The 24,638-nt window shown below is 40.9% G+C and overlaps 1 protein-coding gene across 7 annotated transcripts in view; it reads left to right on the forward strand.

Annotated features, from left to right (window-relative positions):
• Positions 1 to 23,729, forward strand: part of khdrbs2 (KH domain containing, RNA binding, signal transduction associated 2) — a 101,829-nt gene extending 78,100 nt beyond the window's left edge. For 2 of the 7 annotated variants that reach the window (XM_053875269.1, XM_053875271.1), the window contains 6 exons: positions 12,522 to 12,604; positions 13,018 to 13,076; positions 14,801 to 14,884; positions 17,439 to 17,482; positions 20,966 to 21,070; positions 22,523 to 23,729. In XM_053875269.1, coding sequence (XP_053731244.1) covers positions 12,522 to 12,604; positions 13,018 to 13,076; positions 14,801 to 14,884; positions 17,439 to 17,482; positions 20,966 to 21,070; positions 22,523 to 22,615 — 468 coding nt within the window. In that variant the 3' untranslated portion in view covers positions 22,616 to 23,729. Of the gene's footprint in view, positions 1 to 12,521; positions 12,605 to 13,017; positions 13,077 to 14,800; positions 14,898 to 17,438 lie in introns of all 7 variants that reach the window. The other 5 variants (XM_053875270.1, XM_053875272.1, XM_053875273.1 and 2 more) reach the window with 5 other exon arrangements.
• The last annotated feature ends 909 nt before the right edge of the window (positions 23,730 to 24,638 follow it).

Consider the following 24,638-nt stretch of genomic DNA (forward strand, 5'->3'; position numbering starts at 1 on the left):
GCTGTTCAACCCCAGCCGCGATCAGCATGGAAGCCTGTAAAAGTGCCGTTGTCTGGCTTTGGTTTGTACCTTTCTCCAGTCATGTTGGAAACACGCGCACTTTGAGCTGCCAAGAACAGAAGACGGTGATGATCACACCCATGCTAGTAAAATTATAATTCCCTGCAACTGAACAGATTGTGTGGTGGGCCCCCTTTTCCACATGGCTTTGACTGATTTAACCTTGCACTTAAGCGGGCATCTCCAGTCCATCATATTATGGCCCAGCAGTTGGCTTTCCCTTGCGTCTTCTGGGAAATCAGCAGGGTCTGGGGAGCTGAGGCCACCTCCTAAAAACCCCAGTCAATTCCAGGGTCAAATTGGCCTTGAAATGCCACGTGAGCACCATTGCTGCCTCAGGATATTTTCTTTGCTGTACCATTGAGATCTTATCAAAAACATCGGATGGAAGTGACCACGGAATGTTTTGTGACTCGCATTCATAAGCAGAGAACAGTGTGACTACACGGGTGAAGATGGTCTCTTGACCATTGGCTGCTAAAATCGTTCTCATTCCAGATCAAACACAACAGAAACCTTGGTGGATGTATGCCCTTAGATCTGACAAAATTCCTGAAGGTCACGCCAATTCAAGGTGATCTGCAAGTTTCAAGCAAATGAAAAAAGGCAACACTTTTACCAGTCTATTTCCTCAGAGCTTTCCGGCTAAGAAAAGCCCCCGTGTGTGCCGGCAACTGAAGATTGGGCTGTCTGCACGGGGAAATGCACAGCACAGTCTCATTACCAAACCAAATTGAGTTCTGATGTAGAGCCTGTGTATTTCAGAGAAGTGAAAAAGCCAAGCATTTCTTCTCTTTGTAATTGGAGGTTGGGAAGGAGCATGCCAGCGCAGAGACTAGGGATTACGGGGAGATGAGTTTGTCCTGAACATTTTCTTTTCACATATCTCACCATTCTGCGACATTAGACCATTTCTGTAAGCGCGTTTTCCAGAAAACACCAAGACCTTTTTTTTTATAAAAGGGTTCAGGTCTGTTTTCTTTCTTTTGTTTTTCACACTGCAAAGCTCCTTGTTATCCTTGCTTGGCAGTTGTGAACTTGCTCTAAGGAAACATAGTTGTAGCTACGGAGGCTTTCATATCCATGTCTCTGGGAAGGTAAAAGTGTGTTTTGTGTCGGCCTCCAGAGACCAGTTTGATTCATGGGCTCTGGCAAACTGTCAGTCAGTTTCACAGATGTGATACAGTGAGCATGTCCGTAATTGCAACTCTGTGAGACGGGGAATTGATTAAAAACTCAAGACTTGACAAAGCCGGTAGTTATCATGTAACAATGTCGCCTTTTATTGTGAATAAACCCAACCGTCCTTCCTCTTGCTCTTTCAACTGGGTCTGTCCCGTAAGTATTTCCCTTGAAGTCACAGCTAGCCGATATTGATTTGCATGCGAATGGATTATGGAGCCCTCTGTAGATTAAACGCCAGGAATTAAAAAAAGAACTCTCCTGAGATGCCTTGCTCTTGTTTACACATGTTCTCTGACTATCGTAAGCCTCCAACGCCACAGATCATCCTTAAAAAAGCTTGGCAAAGCTTCTGCGCTCTCGGAAGACTTTGAAATTCGACACTGTAGTTTATTCTTTTGGTCTACGCATGCACTGGCGACTGCTTCTTGAAATGAATGCCACAATAAACTAGTTCCTGGAAATAATTAGCTCAAGTTATTATTTATTTTATTTTTTATTTTTTCAAAAATACACCCTTGCTGCGATGGGTGCAACAATAACCCACATTAAGTTTAAATACATTTATCTTGCTGAATGGTTTTAGGTTTTTCTTTTCTTCACCAAATGCATGTTTGTATGTATTTACCAGAGAACATTTTTCACTGTTGTTAATACAAATATATATATAGGCTGTCCAAAACAACGTCAACACTCAGGCAAAAGGGTATGGTTGGTCAGAATACATTGAACGACCAAGTTATTCCACGAATGGATTTTTTTTTTCTTCACTGATCTCTCGAGCACATTCCAAGATGAATGTAAGGATTGATCGGACTCAAATTGTGACAGAGTGGAGCAGGATGCATCATTTCTGCACATGGATTAACCCGCGCAGAGTCCAGACCTTACCCCCTGTGAGAATCTGGTCAGACTCTGGAGACAGTGGTGATATTGCAGAAGAGTAGTGAAACAAAGCCAAAGTGATTAAAGCCAAAAGACCAACAAAATACTAACGTTACCTTTTGGCCTATAACAAATAGTTTGTTGACATTTTAAGTCTGTGTAAAGACCAGTATAAAAGACACTTTCAAATCAATAATAGCTTTTGCCAAACTCAGCGGTGGCACTGTGCCACACACAGCGTCCACATTGGTATGTTGTTTTGTTTCTTTGAAGGAAGATTTTATTCATCATTTTGGATTCATCATCAGCAATGCTTGCTGTTTTCAGATTACTCAGTGTGCTCTACAACATGTCACTTATAAAATATAAAACCTTGTATTTTGTAGAAAACTGATTCTGGTTCACTTGCTTGCGGCACTGGAGAAAAGTGCAGCTGCTCAGTGAATCACAGGCATGAGATGGTCACATGGCAGCAGAAAGTCATCCAATAGATTCTGTTGAGGAAAAGTTAGTAAATACAGTTCAAACTCATCATATGTTTATAATAATAACTTTTGACGCTGTCTTTAATAAGCACAGTGATTTGCTGCCACCACTGTTCATCTGCTAGTGCAACGGTCTTTTAACCTTCTACAGTGGGCTCTTCCTCCTTGAATTTAAAGTGATGAGAACCGCAATTTCTCTTGCCATTTTCCTAATATACAAGAGATTTTATCCTATTTTCTTTAATTGACTCTTGCCTTTTTTTGATCAAAAACACTCTGTTTTGTTATAAAACCTGCTGACGAAAGTAAACATTTATCTTTATTGATTTTAAATTCAGCTCTTACACTTGACAATAATGCAAGTTTGCAGTAATGTAATACACAAACACGAGGCTCATCCTCCTGCTAAAGGTTCAGATTCTGTCAACTTTTGAACAAACCACTCTCCGGCGCTCATTTGCATGAAATTGCTTATTCATGACGTCAAGCTCAGATGTAGTTGTATCCTCCTTGAGATTACAGTCATTTTCTGTGGCGAGGTTGTTTAAAGAAACACTCTGATTAATTAGAGGTTTCTATAACAACTTCCTGCAAGGAAGCCAGGCATCCTGGAGTTTTATAATTCACATTTCATGTTTCTTCTTTGAAAATATTCCATTGGATTTTGGTTATTTTAGCTAGTGAATGATGACTTGTTGGCCAATAAATCTTCAGAGTGCCGCTTTGAGTTTGTTTTAACGCGTTGTCTTTTCACATATCAGTTTCCTCTGAAGCCTTATCTTCATGTTGGAAAACGAAAGCGTCACAACATGGTGGTCACTGAATTATGTTAGACCCAGTAATAGGGTGAGAACAGGAGGCGTTGAGGTGGAGATGAACGACTGAAAATAGAAACGGTGGAGTGGCCAAAGAGTTACCGGTAAGAAGCTAAAACACGTAATCTAAAACACTCTCGATGCCCGTTTGATCGATGCTATATCGCTGAAATTATATCAATGTTTTTACAGTTTACCACAGCAAGTAAATAAATGAGTAGGATTCCATAGATCCAGCAAGACACTTCAAAGTAATCATTTCAAGTTTCCCCGTGCGAAGAGTTTAAAGAGAGAGCGGTGGGAGATTAAAGAGTGATTGATGGCATCTTATGTAGACTGGGACCATGGCCTCCAGTTTAATGCTAAAGATCAAATTCCATCCGGACCAAATCTTATCTATTTATGTCAGAGCTGATGAGAGAAGAGAGGGCGAAGAGTGATGCAGACTTCTGTCCCTGTCAGCGGACCATGAAGGTACAAATTGCGGGTAACGTTTGAAAATCATTGCTTGGTTTTTAAACCTGCGCCCGCAACCATTCATCCAGAGGCTGTGCAGGAAATGCCATAATGTGATTAAACACAGAGCTTTGAGAGGCTTTGAAGCAAAAAAAAAAAGTCTAATCTATCCACTGTGAAAAAGGCACAAGGACGTCCTTTGGAAATGGATGGGGGATCGTTATCTTTTATGAGCCTATGAGATGCATGAGATTTGCGAATCTCTGTGTAATGTAAATGGTGAGCGTGTTCACCCTAAAGGATCAGCATATTAACTGCTTACTTGCAGAAAGATGTAAATGTCTCACAATATTGCCATTTCAATACGTTGAGAGGAGAGTCGACCTCTCCTCTAGATTCATGTCACAGTCAGTTAAAGTCACTAGATCACAGGACGTCGTCCAGTCAACTCTGCCAGCAGTGTGTTGTTGAAGACGTGTTTCTGAAATGACAAGTCACAGTGCTTATTTATTATGCAACGCACTTCGGAGCAGGTTTACGGGGCTCAGTTTGGATGAGCTAATTTGCATTCCCAATTGGATGCGAGGGGCTGAACCACGGATTGCAGGTGATTTATGAACATGGTGTGGGCAAATTAAAAGAAGTGCAATGACACGCCTGATTAAATCTGAGTCTGTTTCATGATTTTCAGCTGTGCGAGTTTGGGGAAGTGCAAAACGAAATTTCACTGGATGGAACTAGAGGTTCTGACACTCGAGGCCACATGAATAAACTTCCCCGCCACACAGCTTCTTATTGTTGTTTTTCCCCAATTTAAGACAAAAATTTTCACCAAGGAAGAGTGAAATGCAGTCACTGCTTCGTCTTTTATAGTCACATCAAAATAAGCCTCTTCCACATTTTCCATTCCGATCTTTTCCTATGGAAGTTTCAAAAAAGTATTCCAGAAAAAGGGAGCCATTTCAGGCCCATATGCATGAAGGCCTATCGTGGGCGCCGTGATGCAAACAACAAGCTAAAAGGTTGGTACAGTGTAGCCAGGTACTACATGAATGTTAGCGTTAGCTGCTGCAGCGCCGAGGGGAAATTACGTTAGTCACGTAAGTGCAGTTGTGAATAGCAGCTACGGATATTTACGCATGTTCACCTTTTTCCACTCACTGCATGTTCTGGAAGTCACTGACAATCTAAGTTTCGGTTCTTGTACATATATTGCTAATAGTCATCGCTAACTTTCATTGTTGTTGTGTGTGCGGGGATGAGTGCGATGTTCACTTCGACTACGGTTCAGCAGGTTAATTCGAGTTACGGAGCTATGTAGGCTCCATTGCCGTGTCGCGCTATGCTGTTTGTGTCTGTGTCCAGTGGAGCGGAGTGAAACCCTTGTAGTTTGTTCAGGATTGTTTACGATCTCCACTCATTTTGATCTAATGTATGTGATCTGAATGACACAGTTTTTCACTCATCGTTTTATACAGTACTGATCTCACTATGGTTATGTTATTTATAGAAACTTTGCATTACATCTGACGACTCCAGTTCCCTGAGCGGAAATCTGCCGCAGTCAATATCTCATTCACTAGCAGTCACAGGGTTAAAGCCCAACATTAGCGCTGTTATTGGCAGGTATGTTGCGATACGATATGTATTACAATACAGGAGTGTGGTTTGACACATTGCGATATATTTCAATTCTGTAAACTCAGTAGTATATTGCAATAAGAACCATCATTTTAAGATGGCAAATCAAATATGCAGTACATTGTAGTGTTCATAAAAAGAAATTTACTGTTATGACATCAGTCCAGTTTCAATTTTCAGTTACAGTTCACAGTTCAACAACAGGAATGAATTGCTCCCTGAAACAAGGTAACTCCAGTGTGCAAAAAGAAATTGTTAATATTAAACACACAGCATATTCAAGTGTGTATTAAATATTAATAATATTATATTATTATATTATTAAATATAAATAGAGGCAACTTAAAATATCAAGACAATATCACACAATGAAGTATTGAGGTATTTCAGGAAAAAATCAATGCAATATTGTGGATTCAAGTATTGCAATATTTGAGCATATTGGTATTTTTTGACACAAAGCGATCGCAGCTGTAAAGCTGCCCTTAAATCCCAAAATGGAAACATGTAATTACGAGAGCAACTTTCATTTCCTTGGTCTTAATGATAAAATTCCTCCATGGAGAGTTGCTCCACCAAATCAAGTGTATGACTCTCAGACTGTTTCTAAATGAATAATGGGTCCATTATTGCCGCTCAGGCGTCTTTTTCCATTTCTCCTGAACCCAATCATTTTGCAACCAGAACAAGTTTACCAGGAAAATTGCAGCTTTTGTCACTTGCTTATAGACACTTTCCGTACACTTCGACTTTAAACAGCGAATGAGCTGCAACAAAAGGTGCAAACTGATTGGATTTGTGGAGGTGGAAAACAGCGAAGTGGGAGAATCCATTCAGGCGGACAAAAGGATGCAAACCTCATTTTCCTGTGCATTTTCTTCGGCCGAGTCGCGTTCACAAGCAGTTGGCGGCGCAGATCGGTCACTGTCATGGGACATACAGGTTGTCAATTGATAATGAAGTACACTGCAAGGGCCCTTTAGGTTCCTGCCGCTCCAATTACAGAGAGTGAGAACCTCCCACCTCTGTCTTTGATTTATTTCTCTCCCTCGTGACAAAGACCATTGTTGATTTTTTTTCTACACATGGCTTTCAGACTCATTAATTAGGGCTGGCTCTAATGTGACGTCCAGAATCGGTGGCAGAATTGTCCAGCTGCAATGCTGAGGTCAGCGTGAAAATGTTTATTGGAAAAATAACTTTCCTGTAGTTCATTAGTTTTACAACGTATGAATGCAGTTTGGAACATAAAAACTGTGAACTGGCAGAACTACCCGAGTCATTCCCCTCAGTATAATTGCTCCCGTAGCATTTAAAAACTTATCGATATCAGTGAGTAAGTGGCTGATACACATATCTAAAGAGAAAGAGTTGGACGGCAAGCTCTAAAATCATTACTTCGCGGCGAGAACCTTTTTTTCGTGGGACTGCAGTGGCAATGAGCTGGCGATGATATTACGAGCGGGTTTATGAGCTCATCACCCTGGCGACCTGGTAAAGGGAATAAGTGGCGGAGAAAGAATGATTTTATTCAAGTGTCAAGTGAGGTCAGTAGTTTACAGTGGTAGTTATAAAAGGAAGGGCTTAACCTTTGACAGCGTTTTGTGCTCTTTAGTGAGACGGAAAACATGATGGTTGTCTCGCTCTAAAGCCATAATCGGTCTCACTGCCTTGTTATTATCATGAATGTGGGCGGTGTCTCTAACTCATGGTGTGATAACAAATAATTTTATCAAGGTTTTCATCATTAAGCTCATGTGACTTGCAAAACACAGGTCGCCCTCTGGTTATGTTTTCGCCTCCGTAGCGCTGTTTGGTTAGTCAACAGCATAATGACAGTTAAGTGTGCATTGATAGTCATATTTTTTCAGATTTGACAGGAAATTGACTTAGAAATGACTCAATTTTGGTGTTGCTGTGTGTTTACAGTTATAAGGTTTTCTTCATTCACTTGTCGGCTTCTGATGGCTGCAGCTCACACGCCGTTCGGAGCTAGCCAAAAAGGAAAACTGGGCTTTATTACACAAATAAAAATGCCTAAAATGAATCAACTTTAGTGTGACTGTGGCAAGAAAATGCATCATTGTTCATATGAGAACATGTTTTTTGTGTGTTTTGTGTGTTATGAAAATTCTCATAAGCCACCGGCCAACAACCAAATAGTGAAGTGGTGAACAAAACCCCATCGCTCACCCATTGAAACGCCGCTCTGGCAGGAGAGAGGCTCACACTGGCGTCAACATGTCCGACTTCTCCACGATTTAAGTCAACACAAAATTTGCGGTACAAGAAATGTGCAGAACACCACTTAAAATAATCTAATTTAATGAATGTTGTTCCTCTGCTACTTCTTTATTCATGTAAATGTTTCTGTCGGAAGATGGATTCTTTCATTTCACTGAAACTGTGATGATATTTTGTGCAAATTGATCGTCTGCCCAAATTGACAACATATTATCATTAAAAAGGGATTATTCTAATGAATCGTGAGTCGAGAGCGATTTCACTGTGTTGTTATCTCAATCAAACGTTAATATCATATGATCAAGGCAGTGCCAATCACATGACCGAGAATGACATATTTTGCTGCATAGTTTTGAAGTCAATTGTATTTGTGTTTTCCACAATAAATGTCTGCGAAAGTATTATTTTTTGTTGTTTAAATATTGTTTTTAACGTGCCTTGTGATTGAACCTTGGCGCCACCTTGGTCCCCTGTGGTATGGTTAGTTTATGGTGTTATTTTATTCATGGAAATGACCTTGATTGAAGGTTATATGGAACTAGCTTCTTAGTGGAGACCCCTCTCAGCACTCTCTGGTTTTTAAATACGTTCAGAAAGATGTGAAATATTGGGAAGGTTGGGAAGCACCTTTTGTATTTTTTACTCTTTGACACAAGAGTGTTTGGATGATTTTATTTTCAACATTAATAAAGTTTGTAAAAAGGCTCTGACCGAAAGCATTCCAGAGCCATGTGAATGAAAGGTCCATTTCTATTGAGAAACACCGGCAGCCTTTAACCTTGGAGCTGTCAGAGTCCACGGGTTATTATGGAGTGCCGCTAAGACGAGATCATGGCAGATATTTCTGATCACCGTCATGGTGTGTTTGTGGAAAATGTGTCTAAAAACCCTTGGTTGGAGAAAGAAACTGAAAGACGGTGCTATCATTTTTACCACTTCACGGAGACTGATAGTGTAGCTCTGGACTGTGGACCCGGGTGAATACCAGGCAGACATATTGGCAGTTTGAGTGGAGTCGACAGGTACGTTGACAGCTGGTTTTAGAGAGGAGTGGCAGGAGGAGACACTCAATGGGTATTGAACGTCCAGTGCCCTGAGGGACACGTCAAGAGCAGAGAGACTCAAGGAGTGAAAAATACAGCTGTAAGCAATGGCCACTGGTTCTATGTATATCAAGATACATAGATATATATATATATCACACTCGGATCGACCGGAGAATAACAGTGAACACAGAAACAAAGCGAGAAGAACATGCACTAAGGAGGCGGCTGAAAAGGAAATGAAGCGCACAGAATTTTCAAGAAGGCAGAACGAGAGAGTGGAGTCTTGGGAGAGTTTACCGTAGGAACACGAAGTAACCATCTGGCGACACAAGCTGGCATCGAGGTGTCCGGGAGAGTCAGATTACCAAATACACACCAGCTGTGACGCTCGAAAAGATGGCAAGAAACAAGGAACGGGAAACGAGGGCACAACCTGGAATTACAAAAATAAAAGCATGGAAAACGGGGGCCATGACAATAACAATAAAAGCATAGAGAAAAGCGGACATAACAGTCCTTTATTTGTTTAATCTAACATATGCCATTGTGCGTTGTTGAAGCAAAAACTGCTTTTAGGAGTCAGTAATTCACACGTTTATTTCAATATATAAGTGATTTGCAGCCGCTCCAGTGTCCGCCCCTCACTCAGTCGCTTGGTCTTTGCATATCCAATGACACAGTGGGGGTGTTTTAAGAGCCCACAGGATACACTTCTCAGACGTCCCTGCGTCTTGAAAAATCATCTGATTGAAGTGCCCTTGCACTGGTTGGCAAGAGCACGTCCTCAGAATTGTAAGAAAGTGGCTTTTGAGGAATATGTCAAGTGTGCGAGGAGAACCGGACTTAAACCTGCTCCAAAAGAAAGATTGGTGTGTGACTTCAGCGGTTTGTAAAGTGTTTTGTCTGCAAGTGCAGAAAAGTGCTCATAAAAATTCCGAACCAAAGTCCAGTCAGCTTGCTGAGCGAAGTGAGGAGGAGTGACTTGTATCTGGTGGTACACGGATTTCCACAGTTGGGTCTAAGTTGCGGAAAATAAGGTTTTACACTTTCGAAATCAACCATTTGGTGTTTCAGTGTTGCCAGAATTTACCGTCCTTGATGGCACTACAGTGTGGAAGTCTCTGCTGCAGTTTAATGGACATAACATTTGCCAGTATGCACAACATTCCACACACAGCACAAGCTCGAATAGAGGAGAGCTCAGCACTCCAGCGAAATGATGCTCCCCTGTCAAAAATATCAATACACTGAAACGTATGGACAGCGCCTGTTCATCCTTTACTTTTTGGTATTACTGAGGTTAGAAGTCCATTAGCCACAGCTAGCAGCCTTTAGCTCGTGAACGAGACTCAAACAGGCTTTTTTTGTTTTTTCTACGACAAAAAGTTATCTTGGTTATTTATTTGCAAATGGAAATTGTGATTGTCTTTTTTTTCTTCATATTTTATTATTGATTTTTATTTAATTGACTGATCTGTGGATCCTTTTTTCCATTCAATAAAGAGTGTGCCTAAGAGTTGAGGGAATATGAATCGAATAAAACAAGCCGAAAAAAACTCAGAGGAAAAAAAAAGCATTTTTATCACTTGGCAAGGGAGGATTTCTTGTGACAGTATTAATCCAGTCGCTGCTGTACTTCCGAGGTGCGTCATACGGGGTTGCCTACAAAATGGTCAATTATGGAGATATCCGGGTTTCTGACTCTCTCTTTGTGGCTGGAGCTCAAGCAAGAAAAGAGCACTGGATCAGTTGAACAACTTAATTCCCGACATAATCCCCAACTTTAATTAAGTCAAATTCGCTCAAATACAGCCGTGCACGACCGGAGCTGTTGGCGTAAGCTCGAGTGATGAGTACTGTAAATGTAATTCCAGATGTGCTGCTTTCGCCTGACACTTCTCTCTTGTGTCTTGAAAACTTGCAACAAGAAGCCGTCTAATGTGCAGTAATGTTAGTCCTGTGCCACAGGCGGCTGTGCAGGAATGAAGCATGGTTTCACCCGCTATGGTGTATCTGGCCCTCAGGGTGGAACGCATCCCACGGATTAAAGACGTGCACCACCAGCGAAAGAAAATGGAATGACTGTTTGTACCCTAGTTAAAGTTGCTCGGAAATAGATAAGGATTACATGATACTAGACTGCAGTGACCTTTTAATGATCAAAACCTTGAGGCTCAGACAGGAGAAAACTTTCTTCCTCTGTGTGAACAACTTCAGGTTTTATTGAGCTTAAGATTGTCTGCGATTGATTATAACGCCTTTCATTCAAAAGGATCATCATCTTTCATTTTTATACTGCAGCCCTAACACCATGAAGCCATTATGTTCGACACACCGTCCAAAACCAGACCAGGTCTGCGTCCCAGCAGACTCCAGGATCAGGTTATTCAGTGAATTCAGGCGATATGAATTCTTGGTTTCATAATAAAAAAGCAATGCTTGGACCTTTGGGGATAGTTTATTATACCTCACAGCCACAACAGGGTTTGCCTTAGGTAAAAACAACTCTAAAAACAATAGCAGAGAATTTGTGTGAGGCTATTCCAATGTTTTTACCAAGCTCAGACGGTGACATTATTTCACTGAAATACTTTTTTATTACTATCTTTATTTGAATGCCAACCCGAAATATTGTGATCAGTCAGGAGTGAGAAACTTCATGAGACTCTCAGGAGCTGTAGAAATTTGTGATGACACAACTGTACACAATCTTACGGACTACTTGTGTTAATACGTACTGTGTGAAACTTACAATATAATATTTTTAAATATATATATTTTTTGGAGAAACTTGATGTTACCAGTTACTGAATCTGTGTTTTGGTCTAGACAGAATATTCAGGTAGGTTGACAGATATGCATGCCGAAGGGTTCTGTTGTGCATTTTTTTCTTTACTAATGAAATTTCACATTCTAATGAAGTAGCTGTGCATCAAAATAAAATGGTAAATGTTTCTATATCCAAAGTTCTATCTAGTTGAAGTTGACACCATGTCTGCCTTTCTTAGAATGCTTGGTTTTATTTTGAATGTTATCTTCATCTTTTTCAGTAACTTACACCGTTAATTCCGTCAGTGATCCCATAATCTTTTGCACAGGAGGTTGTCTCTGTTAAATCAGAGGAAGAAAGAAAAACTACATTCAGAAACACTGAATCATTTTTGTTAAAAAAAAAAAAGTGTCCTCTCATACACCCCAATAAATCTCACTTTTGGCTGACACAGCAATTATTTATCCATTATCCATCTAAATATTGCAATAATTTAAAAATTCATAAAGTAATGTGCAGCATGACAACTTTTATAGTGATGGATCATCAGAGCCCAGAGAAGAGAGTGTAATTCATGACTTTCTGTGCTTTGTGGAAGAGTTATCTGAACTGCGTTGCTGGATTTGATCCAGTATTTCTCACAGTCTTTCTTGATTTTTGAAAGGCCCCAGACAGTCAATATTTGTGTGCAGTGTTGTGACTGTGTGCAGGTGTCTATTAGACCATTCAAACATCCGTGAACAAAGCTTAATCAATAGTCTCTGTTGGACATGGCTTTTCTTGTTTCTCCTCCATTATGGGCACATTAAGCAGCATACTTTGGCCCTGGAACAAAGTATTGATTTGGAATAGCTTCATATTGTTCTCTGTCGGTTTGGAGATGAGAGACAGTCAACATGAACGCCTCTGTCTCTCTCCCTCTCTCTGTGTCCCACAGGGCTATGACGATGGCTACGGAGGAGAATATGATGATGAGAGCTACGAGTCCTATGAAGACGGTTACAGCAATCCATCAAAAAGGTAAGACGTTTGCACACGTTTTGTTTTGTTTTGTCTTTAAGTCAAAAAGAAATATGAAAGAAATAAATTCAAATTTTGCTGAAATATGATGTGGTTTCATGCATTATGCTTCAGAAAACAGGCAGTATGTGTTGATCATCGCAACAATAACAGATTTATGTTTTCCATTAACCACCGCTGTCGAGTCAAACGATTCATAAGTGGATCAATAAGGTGTTGTTTCTTCTCGTTACATCTCATATTTTCCACTGCAGCTGATATTTTCATCTGAATGTCCAAAGAATGGCATATTGGCTCATTATTAACAATTGTTACGAATAACAAGATACATTTATCTTCTGCAATACTTTTAGGAGCTGCATTGCAATGTAAACATTCTGAATCTTGTTTTTTTTTTTTTTTTTCTGACTCAGTGTCTCAGATTTTCACGAGTACGGATACAGAACCGGGGATGAATCCTACAACAACTACGGTACGTCTTTGGTTGTTATTGCTACAGTTGTTATTGAGCAGCTCAAACAGCAACAATAGCACTTTATTTCCAGACAAAACAGTCACTTCTTTAACAGCAATTGATCAAAACCCAAGAGAATTCAGCTGACAACGAAGAAAGAAAACACTTTTGTCTCATGAAAATCAGCTCACCTGTGTGAGGTTTATACAACGACGCAAAGAATAAATAGATTCAATTTCAGGGGCTTATTAACTTGTGTGTAGAGCTGCGCCTCAGCTTACGTTGACTGGAGGAGTTAGTCGCTGTCGTCGCCCCGACCACGCCTCCTTCAGTGTGAATGATCGAAGGAGGAAAGTTCCTCGCCGAAGCGTGGAGACACGTGACAGTGTCATATGTGAAGAGGTTTTGTGAAACAGTGTTCTAATTTTCAGAGAGCACTAGATGGCACTGCCGACTGTATTGTCCTGTATTGTACTGTAAAGAGCGCCAGCTATTGAGCTCATTTACCAATAACTAGTAAATAGAAAAGAGTCAACTGGAACCTAAAATGCATATTCTGCGGTGCAGCTGCTGAGTAAAACTATTCGAATGTTGGAGTCACGACTGGAGTGGAATGGAGTGGAGTCACGACTTGCGATGTGTAAAAGGCGACAAAATCTGACTGGCTCAGCTGATGCAGCACTTTCTGACACCATAAAATGGCTATACATGTTCTTCGTCCATGCTCAGGCGCAACAGCCTTTTATAGACAGGAATCCAATGGAAATAAACCCAGCAATATACCTACGTGTCTGGATGTTTTGATCAAAGCAACATGTTGAGCGCTTACTATATGTGATGTACAATGATCTATGAACGTGAAATAAACCACCCTGAAAGTGAAGTTTGGAGCTGGATTTAGACAATGTTTTTGGGGATGGTCTATGCCCAATAGTAATTGCATTACTGGAAAGGAAAAGCTGCAGTGTTTGCTTCGCTCCATGGCAGCGAAACAAAGGGTTCCTAGCCATGCCCAGTCATTTTCACCGAGGGACCCGCTCATGCATGTATCAGGTCTTTCATACTCCTCTGTTTGCCCTAAACTCAGAAGGTATCAAAGAACACCCTGGGGGGCTACATGAGCACTTTCGAAAAGGCAGCGCGAACACAGAAAAGCTGTTGGACACCTACAGCCAAGCTGGCCCACCAGTAGCGGCAGAAACCGCTAAATGGATTTCACTTTCACTAACTTCGATTCTCAACGGATGTTTAAAGGTTATGCGACTTAATGACCGTGACAAACTTTGTTCCACTCATCCAAAACATTAAAACCACCAAAAGTGCTTACAGTGTGAGTGGCTTGCCAGCGTGCGCTCGCAGCCCCGTTCAAGTGAGTGAGCTTCGCACCAGCGTGTTGCGGTCGGACCAAACCAAAACCAAGGGGGCAATGATTTGATTTTCTGCTCCATAAACACTTTCTTATTTGGAAGCGGCGCAATGTGCCATACAGCAGACTTGGCCTCTCGCTTTATACAATTTGGCTGAAAGGAAGGAGCTGCTGACTTTAAGAGCTCAGTGTTTGTCCGACAGAGGGCAAAGAGCTTATGAAATAAATTGTCTGGGGGGAGGTGCCTCTGTGGACCTTGAAATAGAATTGAGTCCATGGAATTTTCTTGTATTTCGGTTTAATGGTGTGTGAGCGCATGGTATAGAGTATGCGAGCGCTACACTGCTGGTTTCTCATACTCTGAATGTTTTCGCAGAAGACGAGTGGCCCACATCCCGCCCGAATCTCAAAGCTCCGGTTTTACGCCTGACAAGAGGGGGATACCGAAAACAGCCCTATGGTAGATACTGAAGGTGCACCAGATTATGAAAACATTTTTGAACATGAATATGTTGTTTTCATTTACTTTGTTGCGGCCTGGACTTTTAAAAATACATAGTGAGGTACATTTTTCTGAGAAATGAACTGCAGAAGGAGCATTTGCACAGATGCTAATTTGAGGCTGCTGAAATGGCTTGTTCTGATAAATGAAATAAATGTGTGCCTCAGAAGCGTCAGTGGGATATGAAGGTACTTTTGATCAACAGTAGTGTGAATGTATATGTCCAGCTAAATAAGCACAACAAACTTAGGACCAACACTGGAGGCATCCATGAGTGCAGAAGCTGAGCTAAAGTCTTTATTGGCTTTAAAGAAGCCACACACTTTTAGCTGTTGTGCCCACACACATTCCTGGACAAGACAGGAACTTCATCAATGAAGAGCGTTTACGCAAGTCTGGTGTGGGTGGACCCTTTGAATTTGTATTAAAACAGCAATGTTTGCCGTTTGTACAGAGGCTCGACAGGAGAGGGATCTCGCCTTTGCTAAGTGTATGATTTGTTTTTACATATCGAGGTATCAATCTGTCGCCATTGGTCTTGTCTCATTTGCATCTTGATCAGTCATGGATAATCAATATTTAAAAAAGGCATTTTTTAACCATTTTTATCGGTGGTCACATGTCAAGTTGCTTCAAATAGCTCCTGGACGGCGGGTTTTTAGACGGGCATAAAAATTGAGTCAGTGCTAAAACTAGCGTGCAAACACAGTGACACTCTCTGTAGTAAACCTTGGCAAGTTAAGATTCAAAAATGTGTTTCCCCAACGCCAGTGATTCTCCCAATGGCACTGTCGGGCAACGCCTGGATCGATTCCAGACTTCTCAAACGCAAATCCGCGTCAAAGAATGTTTTTTTTTTTTTTTTTTTTCCAGTAAATGTGATGAATTAATCTGAATTATAACCAACTGTTTTTGTGGTCAGGTGCCACAAATTTAATTAAGCAACACGGAACCAAGAAGAGGCACCAGGTGTAAGACAAAAAAAATAAATCAAAATAAATCCCCTTATTTAGTCAGTCCAAGGCAAACTATGCATTTCAAACCGCAATGAAACTGACTAGAGGACTTTTCAGTTGCATCCTGATCCTGGAAACATGAAATGAATGAATATTTCTTGAGTTGACTTTGGTGTACAATGTGAAGTTTCCACTGACTGTATTGATATATGTGTAATCTGTATTTGTACATAAATCATTTAATAAAAACAAGAAAATCACATCATCACGTCTAAGACTTGAAGTCGATGCTGAACACCATTGCTATATTTATGCTGCTGTAACAGTTCCTTTTGAGCATTAACTGAACACATGGGACGATGTAATGTATGTTTATCAATGATTTAGGTCTCTATATTTGATCTACTGTATCATTTTTTTTTAGCTCTAACTACAAAGGATCATTTTGAGATTGTTATTTTACAATTTTCTGACCGTATTTCCAACAAATAATGATATTACTTTATCCCTCAGATAAAACACATAAAGAAGCAAACAAAAAAATATTTCAAGCAGCCTTATATGTGTCGAGTTAAAAACTGTCTGCAGCAAACATCCAGTTTGTGATAAACTTGTCTATTCCATCTTAGTAATACTGTGAAGGAGTTTCCAAACGGAACAGTAATGACAGCACACTGATCACGTTGATGTCTTAACCGCTATAAAGGAGCATGGTTTTAATTCCACTTATTAAAACGCAGCCATTAGCATGTTTCAGGGGAATCGTTTGTTAAATACTTACATTTCTGCTTAATCGTCCTTGAATCTCTTGATAGCCTTCTGATTTGGATACTAATAAATTTCTGTCCTTGATCCATCCACTGACGCTTTACTTCATTAAACAGACTCTGAGAATGATACGGAGTTAAAAGAGGTAAGAAGTCCTCATATGTTATCATCACGCCGACATAAAAAAAAAAAAAAAACTCCCTGAGTTGAAGCCAAACACACGAGTCATTGCTGAGTGAATTCATCTGCAACTTAATACTGTCTCTACTAACTCTGTCATTTCTCTGTCATATAACCTGATAAAACAACAGAGCTGAAGTTCTGTTAGAAAACTGATTCTTTCCTCTGATGCCTGGCCCCGATAAAGAATGTAAATCATGGGACTGAACAGAAACTCTTAACAGGTAAACTTTAAATTAAAAATACTAATTTAAATTAACAAAAAAAAAAAAGTAAACCCATTTTAAAACTCCAATAACTGCCGATTAATAATCCTCTAAATAGAGACCCCAGAAAGAACCTAGTTAAATTATGACAAATAACACGTTTCATTAAAAGACGCTAACAGAATTTTAAACTTCAAAATTAAATCAAGAAATGCACATGACCCTGCTTCCCCCAAATTTACCGGCATTTATCTAAAATTGGTTTACTTTTTTACAGTGTCTATATGTTGTGTTACTATGTATTGTTTGTGTTTGTGTTGTGCTCTGCATGCGGCTTTAATCTGGAAGTGTTTGCTAATAAACTGGGGACTAACCACCCCCCCTTCTTTTCCCTTCCTATAGATACAAAGGCAGTTTCTTTCTTGAAGAAACACAGAGCCACAGAGGTAGGTCATTCAGATATCGAGTCGTTTGTCCTGATCCAATTGAGTTTGTAATGTATATACAAGAAAAGCAGAATCCAAATGCCATTCATCCAGTTCAACCCATGGTTCAGGCTCCCACAGAATCAATGCAATGAATGGATAAATAACATTGCCTTGAACAAGAGAGCATGTTTTGTGTAAGACGTCGGGCATATGCTTGTACTGTGATTCGAAAACGGCTTACATCCTCTATCTGCAAAGAATAGAACCAGTTTACTCTCACAAGGGCAGCTGAAGAAGACGCTATCAGAGACAGAGTCTGTGCAGGGGCGAGGAGTCTGCGAGATGATGGGCAGTTGCTTTGTCTGCCTGCTTCAGTGGTATGTCCGTCAGAAAGTGGAGATTGAAGTTCTGTCAATTTGAAGGCTTGAGGAACGTCTAAGGGGTCCTTTCCTGCTGGGGTTGACGCTCTTGCTGGACCCCAGAGGAGCACAGAGGAGACTTTCTCTGAATAAATGGGAGCAAAGTGCTCTCATCATCTCCAAACTACTGCTACTGGGAGGATTTGGAAGTCCCTGCCCAGCGCCACCTCTGCTGAGCTTGACCCCTCTGTAGAGCTCGCACAGTGCAGACATGTGCGGCAATCCAAACTGTTGATGACCTGGGTCACTTGACTGATAGTTTCATGGTATTGATCGGCTGTTCGTATGCTGAATAGACAGATCTATTCTTGGTTCATCTCAAAGGCTTATCAATGGAGAACAACAAAAGTTTGGTTTCAGTCCACTCAACTCAGTCCACCATTTTAGCCAACATCAAGTGCTGAGGTTTGGCGACAAAACATGACGTGTTTAGATTATGCAGAGAGGCCTCGGAAATTCATTCAACAAGACCAGGAAGTGAAATGGAAGAGAAGCTGAGTCGCTGAGATGATAGCACCTCGGAAGGACATGATCTTGCTTTTGATATAGTTCCATAGTGGATAAAGGGCTGCTATTCTGCCTCTCCAGTCCACCATGTTGACATTCCATTAGACCCGCACCCAGCAGATCGATCCACTCTTTTTAAGTGGCTTTGGTGGCTAGTGGGTGCGAGTCGCGTTACAAGTGTCACCCGAAGCCTAGCAAGATGAGAAGTGTCTAAATGTTTACGCACGTTACAGACGCAAAGTTCTGCTTTATTTGAACATTAATCTAAAGTAATCTACCTATATACTGTAGTAGTCCCGAATGTTGGGTCCCAAGTCAAGTGAGTACTTCCACTTTTCTGCACACATCAAAAGAATAAAAACTGAAATTATTTTATGAGTCGGTTGGACCCTAAAAACCTTTCAAATTGATTTCCATAATAAATTTACTGAGAGAGAAGGGAGAGAGAAGACACGGGGAGTCCGGCTCCTTGAAGAGAGCCAGATCTTGAGGAGTGCTTTATTTCCAAGTACTGGCTTGTTTTCGTGGCTCATTCAAAACTTGGCATCATTTTAAAAAGCTAAATTTGAAAACACTCTCCTGCAGAATTTACTGTATTCACTAACCCGTGAAAATGTAATGCAAGTGAGACACATCTGGGACATACTAAATGGACCACGGAATATCATCCTGCGGGCTGCAGCTGGCCCTCAGGCCATGAGTTTGAGACCCCTGAGTTAGGCTGCCTTCATTATAGTAACTAGAACACAAGCCTCGGCTGGGTTCCTAAACAACAGTGCAGTGGGTGTGTGGCATCGCGCGTGTGTAAATACTGAGATTCTCGTAGCTCTCTCTGAACCAGTCGATAGGAGCAGTGCGCGTCTGCTGAGCGGTTGTGCGCCACCCACTTCTTTCCACCTCAAAATCCACGGCTGATAAATAAATGGAGAGTTTCTGAATCACGCGTGAATCATGTGTGAGTCACTCCCAGATACAGATCGGCATTGAAGCCCAACCATTCAAGCCCAACCACGACAACCGTTGCTTGCTTTACAAATTCCGATTTCTATACGGACGATAGCTCATTGAAGACATGAAAAGCGCAGACACCCATTTAAAGTCAAAGAAATGAAGAACTGAAACGGCAGCAGATTAGAAAGTAATTAATCATCTGATTCTAAAGGCAGGCCCGTGATGTGAGGGTCCCTTGAAGGGAAGTTTGCCAAAACTCGAGTGTAAGATTAATTATAATTACGAGCAGACAGCTAGCACAAAAGCGTCTTATCATTTCGCTCACAGGAAAGTAGGGATTCTCTTATTTGCTTTTTTGGCATCACACAGAGCTCAATCCAGATCCACTTCTTTCCCTATTTGTTGTCTCACCACTGGCTGTACTCATATTTGGAACAATGAAGTGTTGTCACATGAAGAGGTGAATGATAAGGAAAGAGAGACTGGCTTTCATGTGCACTTATGATAGGATTTTAAAAAGGTGCAGCCGGAAAAGCTCACGGACCACTGCTGATTTTGTCATGCTTGTTGAGGTTTAGCCTTGTGAAGGAACGTGCTAGCACTTCATATGTGTTGTTGATATACAGCGTGGGTGGGCAATTGCTCGAGGGGCCACATTCTTTCCTGGGACCTATGTGAGGGGCCACAAGCCTCTGAATAGATAATGGAAATAATGTTTTTAAATGGAAAATAGCTTGGCAACAGAACATGTTAAAAATGCAAATATGCTTTTTAGAAAAGTACTTTATTACAAAGTATTTTGATGAATATTTTTCTTTCATTGTTTTGATGGATGAATAAATACAAAAATTGTTTTTTATCTAGAATTCAAATAGTAGCTAGAATTCAAATAGACCTCAGACCCCATGAGGGCCGCATGGATACAGGCAGAGGGCCGCATATGGCCCCCAAGCCAAGAGTCCTGCTTTGCCACATTGGTACAAAGCTTCACTAGAGTCTCTAAAGGACTGCAGCACTCCAAATCTATCTGCGTTTGTGTGCTTGTGCAGAGGGCTGTGTGGACTTTTACTCCCAGTCTTACACTGAGGATGAGAGTTTTAAGATGACCACGCCCAGTTGAATCATACAAGGGCAGTCTGGAGTGAATGTGTTCAGCTGAGGGCCACTTATTTAGGACTCTTTTTTTTGTCATGGACTAGGTTTCATGAAACAGTTTCCTGTGTTTCAGAGGCCACTAGGTGGCACTGTCTGCCATATATTCTTTAGCTATGAAGAAATCTTTTAAAGAGCCCCATATTATATTTTTACATCAAGAGCGCCATCTACTGAGCTCTGAAAATTTGGACACTGTTCCATCAACCCATCACTTCTTCACTCTTCCGTCTTTCTAACTCACCCAGCTGCAAACCTGGAGGCCAACAACCTTTGATTTAAGCTGGTGTGTCTCCACCAGATGTTCCAGGTTGTACACACGGTTGCCTTAAGAAGGTTCTTCATAAATCGGCCCCAACTTTGCTCAAAATATCCTCCAAATAAAATGTCATCCTTGGGCACAAAGATTCCAGCTCCTTGTTGTGCACCCTTGTTTCACTGTGTTCACTCGCTGTGGACGTTCATTTGTTAGCACTGGTGCTCTTCTGCTCCAGAGCAGAAGATACATGAAGCTGCTGCCAGAAGACTAAAGGCTGTGGGACTCGGCCGCACCGCCATTAGTCTGGAGAACAGCTCGGTGCGTATCTCTCTCCTCTCACCAAGCAACACCTGGCAGACTTTTAATCGAGGAGTTTTGCACGCCTGCGTTAAACGTGTCTGTAATTGTGAATGCAATTCAACGTCTGCATCTCAGACACGCAGTGTTCATCACAGGCCTGTGTTAACAGCTCGTACATTTTCGTCCAGTGGGATCCTTGCTTGAATATTCCTGTGATGCTCCTGCAGCCTTTGCCAAATTCACTTTCAGGTGCATTTTCCTGACAGATTTCCTGCCAGCATTAAAACTTGCTGCACCTCCGATCCTCAAGAGCCCAACAGTGTCTGTGCATATCTTAATTCTGATGCAACAAATCTAACTGCTCACACAAATTGATGGGATTGGCTGCATTGTTAATTTAGGATCTTTATCGTTTCACTGCTCAGGGCAGGCGTTAAATAAATGGTGCGATTAAGATGCTCTATTTTGAATATCAAACAAGATTTCCGGAGAAATTACACCAACTTTATTTCTTTAAAGGAAAGAATAGAATGTAATATTCCAATCTACATTTGCTATGAAAGCATAGACTGATATTAGCTTTCTTCGAGCACCAGCGTTTTTTTGGAAGCTGAACTTTAGCAAGGGCAGATGGGAATTCATCTTTGACCTGTCAATCCAAGACTCCATCGCACCATACAAGACAGCAGGAGAACAGAGTCAGCCCAGTAGACACCGATGTTATCCCAATATACAAAAGTAAAGAAAAGCTTGGTTTGCATTTTATTTCAAACACAAACTGACAATTAAAGGTGGAATATAAGTATTTTCCAGAGCAACTGAAAAACACATTAGATGTTAAAAAGCACAATAAGAGGTCCCTAAATGTATAACATTTTACATATACAGTTCAGCAGCACAGTGGCGCAATGGTCGCGCTGCAGCCTCTCAGCAAGAAGGTTCAGGGTTTGAATTAGAAAATTACTGCTTCTCTCTGTTACTTCAACAGCGAAGTACGTTTTATCCATCATTTCCTTCCTCTTATTTTTAGTACTAAACAGTTGCCAAGAACCCAGCATAGCCGCAATGCAGGATAGGAGGTCACTACTATCAAAATATCATGCTTCAATTGATATTTAATTTACCTTTAATAGTATTTTAAATAACATTGATGTCGGCAGGAGGCGGTAGAGTTCGGACAGAGATTGGAGCTCGCACTTGCAAATCCTTTGAGATTTGTGGTTTTATAATCCAGACTTCCAGCAAAATACTGAGCTATTTTCTCTCCGACACGCCAGCAGAATGGAACATAGCTGTAGCTAATATGCATAGATTAGCAAAATAGGTGGGGATCCAAGACTGGGCATATTTCTACTCATGATATCAAATATTATAACACACTTAATACCTGCTAGCTCAGTTGATTCACGGCCTGCTGGATGAATATATTCATGATAATTCCTTGCCGCTCTTTCTGACCTTTATCATCAGCAGGGTGAAGTCCTAAATGGCCGCTCGGATTCAGCAGCATGTGACAGTCCTCAATATACCTCAAAGGTGAGTGAATGCAAAGGCTTCAATTAATTCCACAGGATAGATTCTGTTTCACCTCATAAGGAAAGGACGGCGCGACGACGACTCGCGGTCGTCCCGTGGTTTATGCGGCGACTGGGGTTTTAATGTGGGTTAGCTGGCTTGTTTATGAGAGTTTCTGGGATGGCATTTTCACAAGGGCTGTAAAAATGAGAGGTTTTGCGTGGTATCTGCGTGAAAAGGTCTCAGGAATATTAGAAGTGAAGTGGAAGGTAAAAACCACGTCCAATGAGGTGCAGGGATGCAGGACAGGATAGGGAGGCGTGTTACTCTCCAACACAAACATACACAATTATTATTGCCGTACAAATATGATCATTAACTCGAGGGAAAGAAAATGTGTCAGTCGCTTTTTGTAGTTTCATTATGATGTTGTTAGGAGGGGCAGACGCATCATCTCAACATTCCCTTTTTAGATTCTCCGTTTTTCATTCAACAAGGAATTCATACCAGCAACTGGGATAAAATCATTGTAGATTTGTCAGAGGCCTGTTAATTGTTGCAGATGGAAAATAGTAAAAACCAAAAATACTTAAGGCTGGGCATGGAAGAATTCAGGCTCAGCAATTATGACTACACACTGTAGAGCAGGGGTTCTTGACCTTTTTGATCTTGGGGCCCACCTTTCCCAGAACAAATGGGCCCGGGGCCCATTCAATGTAACTGATTCATGACTTTTGATTTCATTTGTGATCAATAACCATATTTAATCTACTTACACATAAACAAGCCAAAACCTTGTGAAATGTCATGAAACCATGTGATCATCCCAAATATTTGTCATCGAAAAGTCCTACCAGCAGCAGAACCAGGTGCAAATCATATTCATCAAATTTACTCAAGAAAAAAAGGGAAAAAAATACCATTGATGCAAAATTTGGAAAAACTACAACATTCTTAATAAAACAAATATAATAAAAATGTCTAAATATCATAAAATAAAAATAATATATATTATTTAAACTCCAAGGAAGATATAAGTAAAGTGTAAATGAAAGTATCACAATAAAATAAATTTTCAAAACTGATTTCATGAACAGTTTTTACTGTTGGAGGGCCAGCATCACTTTCTTTATCATTTTTCTTTTCAAGAACTTCTCCATAGTTATTAACTATCACATATTTGCAGCTGTCAAGTCAATGCAGTGACACCCTACTGCCACCATACGTGGCTCATGTATTAAACTGAGTGTCTCGCAGCCCTCAAGGTGGAAAACAAGAAAACTTGGAGGCACTCGCGGCCCAACCGTGGGCCCTGGCCCTGTGGTTAAGAATCAGTGCTGTCGACCCATGCAGTTTTAAGCCTTGTGGTAAATAAAGTCTCCAAGAAAAAGCACATTCTCACTCCTCAATTTCACTCTACTACTTCACTCATGGTGCAAACCTTTTGGCACAGGAAACACATGGCACTGTATAGACCAAGGAGCATTCAAGGAGCGCGTCCTCACGCCAGCTGCTCTACCATAGCATCACATAAATGCAGTGGCGTGGATGAACATCTCGGGAGCTGCTTTTAAATTGCAGCAGTGCATTGTGGGACTTGGAGTATGGTGGGGAGACTGAGACAATGAATTATTTTGAGGGTTATTTGGAACTATATTACAAACGCAGATGAAGGGCTTTCATTTGCTTGGTGGGTTTCCAGGAAAATATCTGTCCCAACGAAAACTGTGCTCAGGGAAATCTCACAATAACGTTCGTGCTGTTAGGCTGAGAAACTCAGCAGCATGTGGTGACCAAAGACGGAGCCACTTTGAAAGTAAACAACAAGGACAGGAAAGAAAAAAAAAGGAAGGGAAGAGTTTGATACTTCTTAAAGGGTGGGACATCAATGTCACTGATGCATGCAAGGAAACTAAAAACATGCTTTTTAGTGGCATGAAGAAACTGCAGTTGTCAGTCAATCAAGGATGAGATATGGGAAAATAAATATATTTTTTATCATACATCCAAGTAAAAATAATTGGTTGCCATATGCAGTGATCTAATGAAACCATCTGCTTCTTTCCTCCCA

This window comes from Synchiropus splendidus, chromosome 9 (assembly GCF_027744825.2).
Source record: "Synchiropus splendidus isolate RoL2022-P1 chromosome 9, RoL_Sspl_1.0, whole genome shotgun sequence".
In the NCBI taxonomy this organism is placed as follows: domain Eukaryota; kingdom Metazoa; phylum Chordata; class Actinopteri; order Syngnathiformes; family Callionymidae; genus Synchiropus; species Synchiropus splendidus.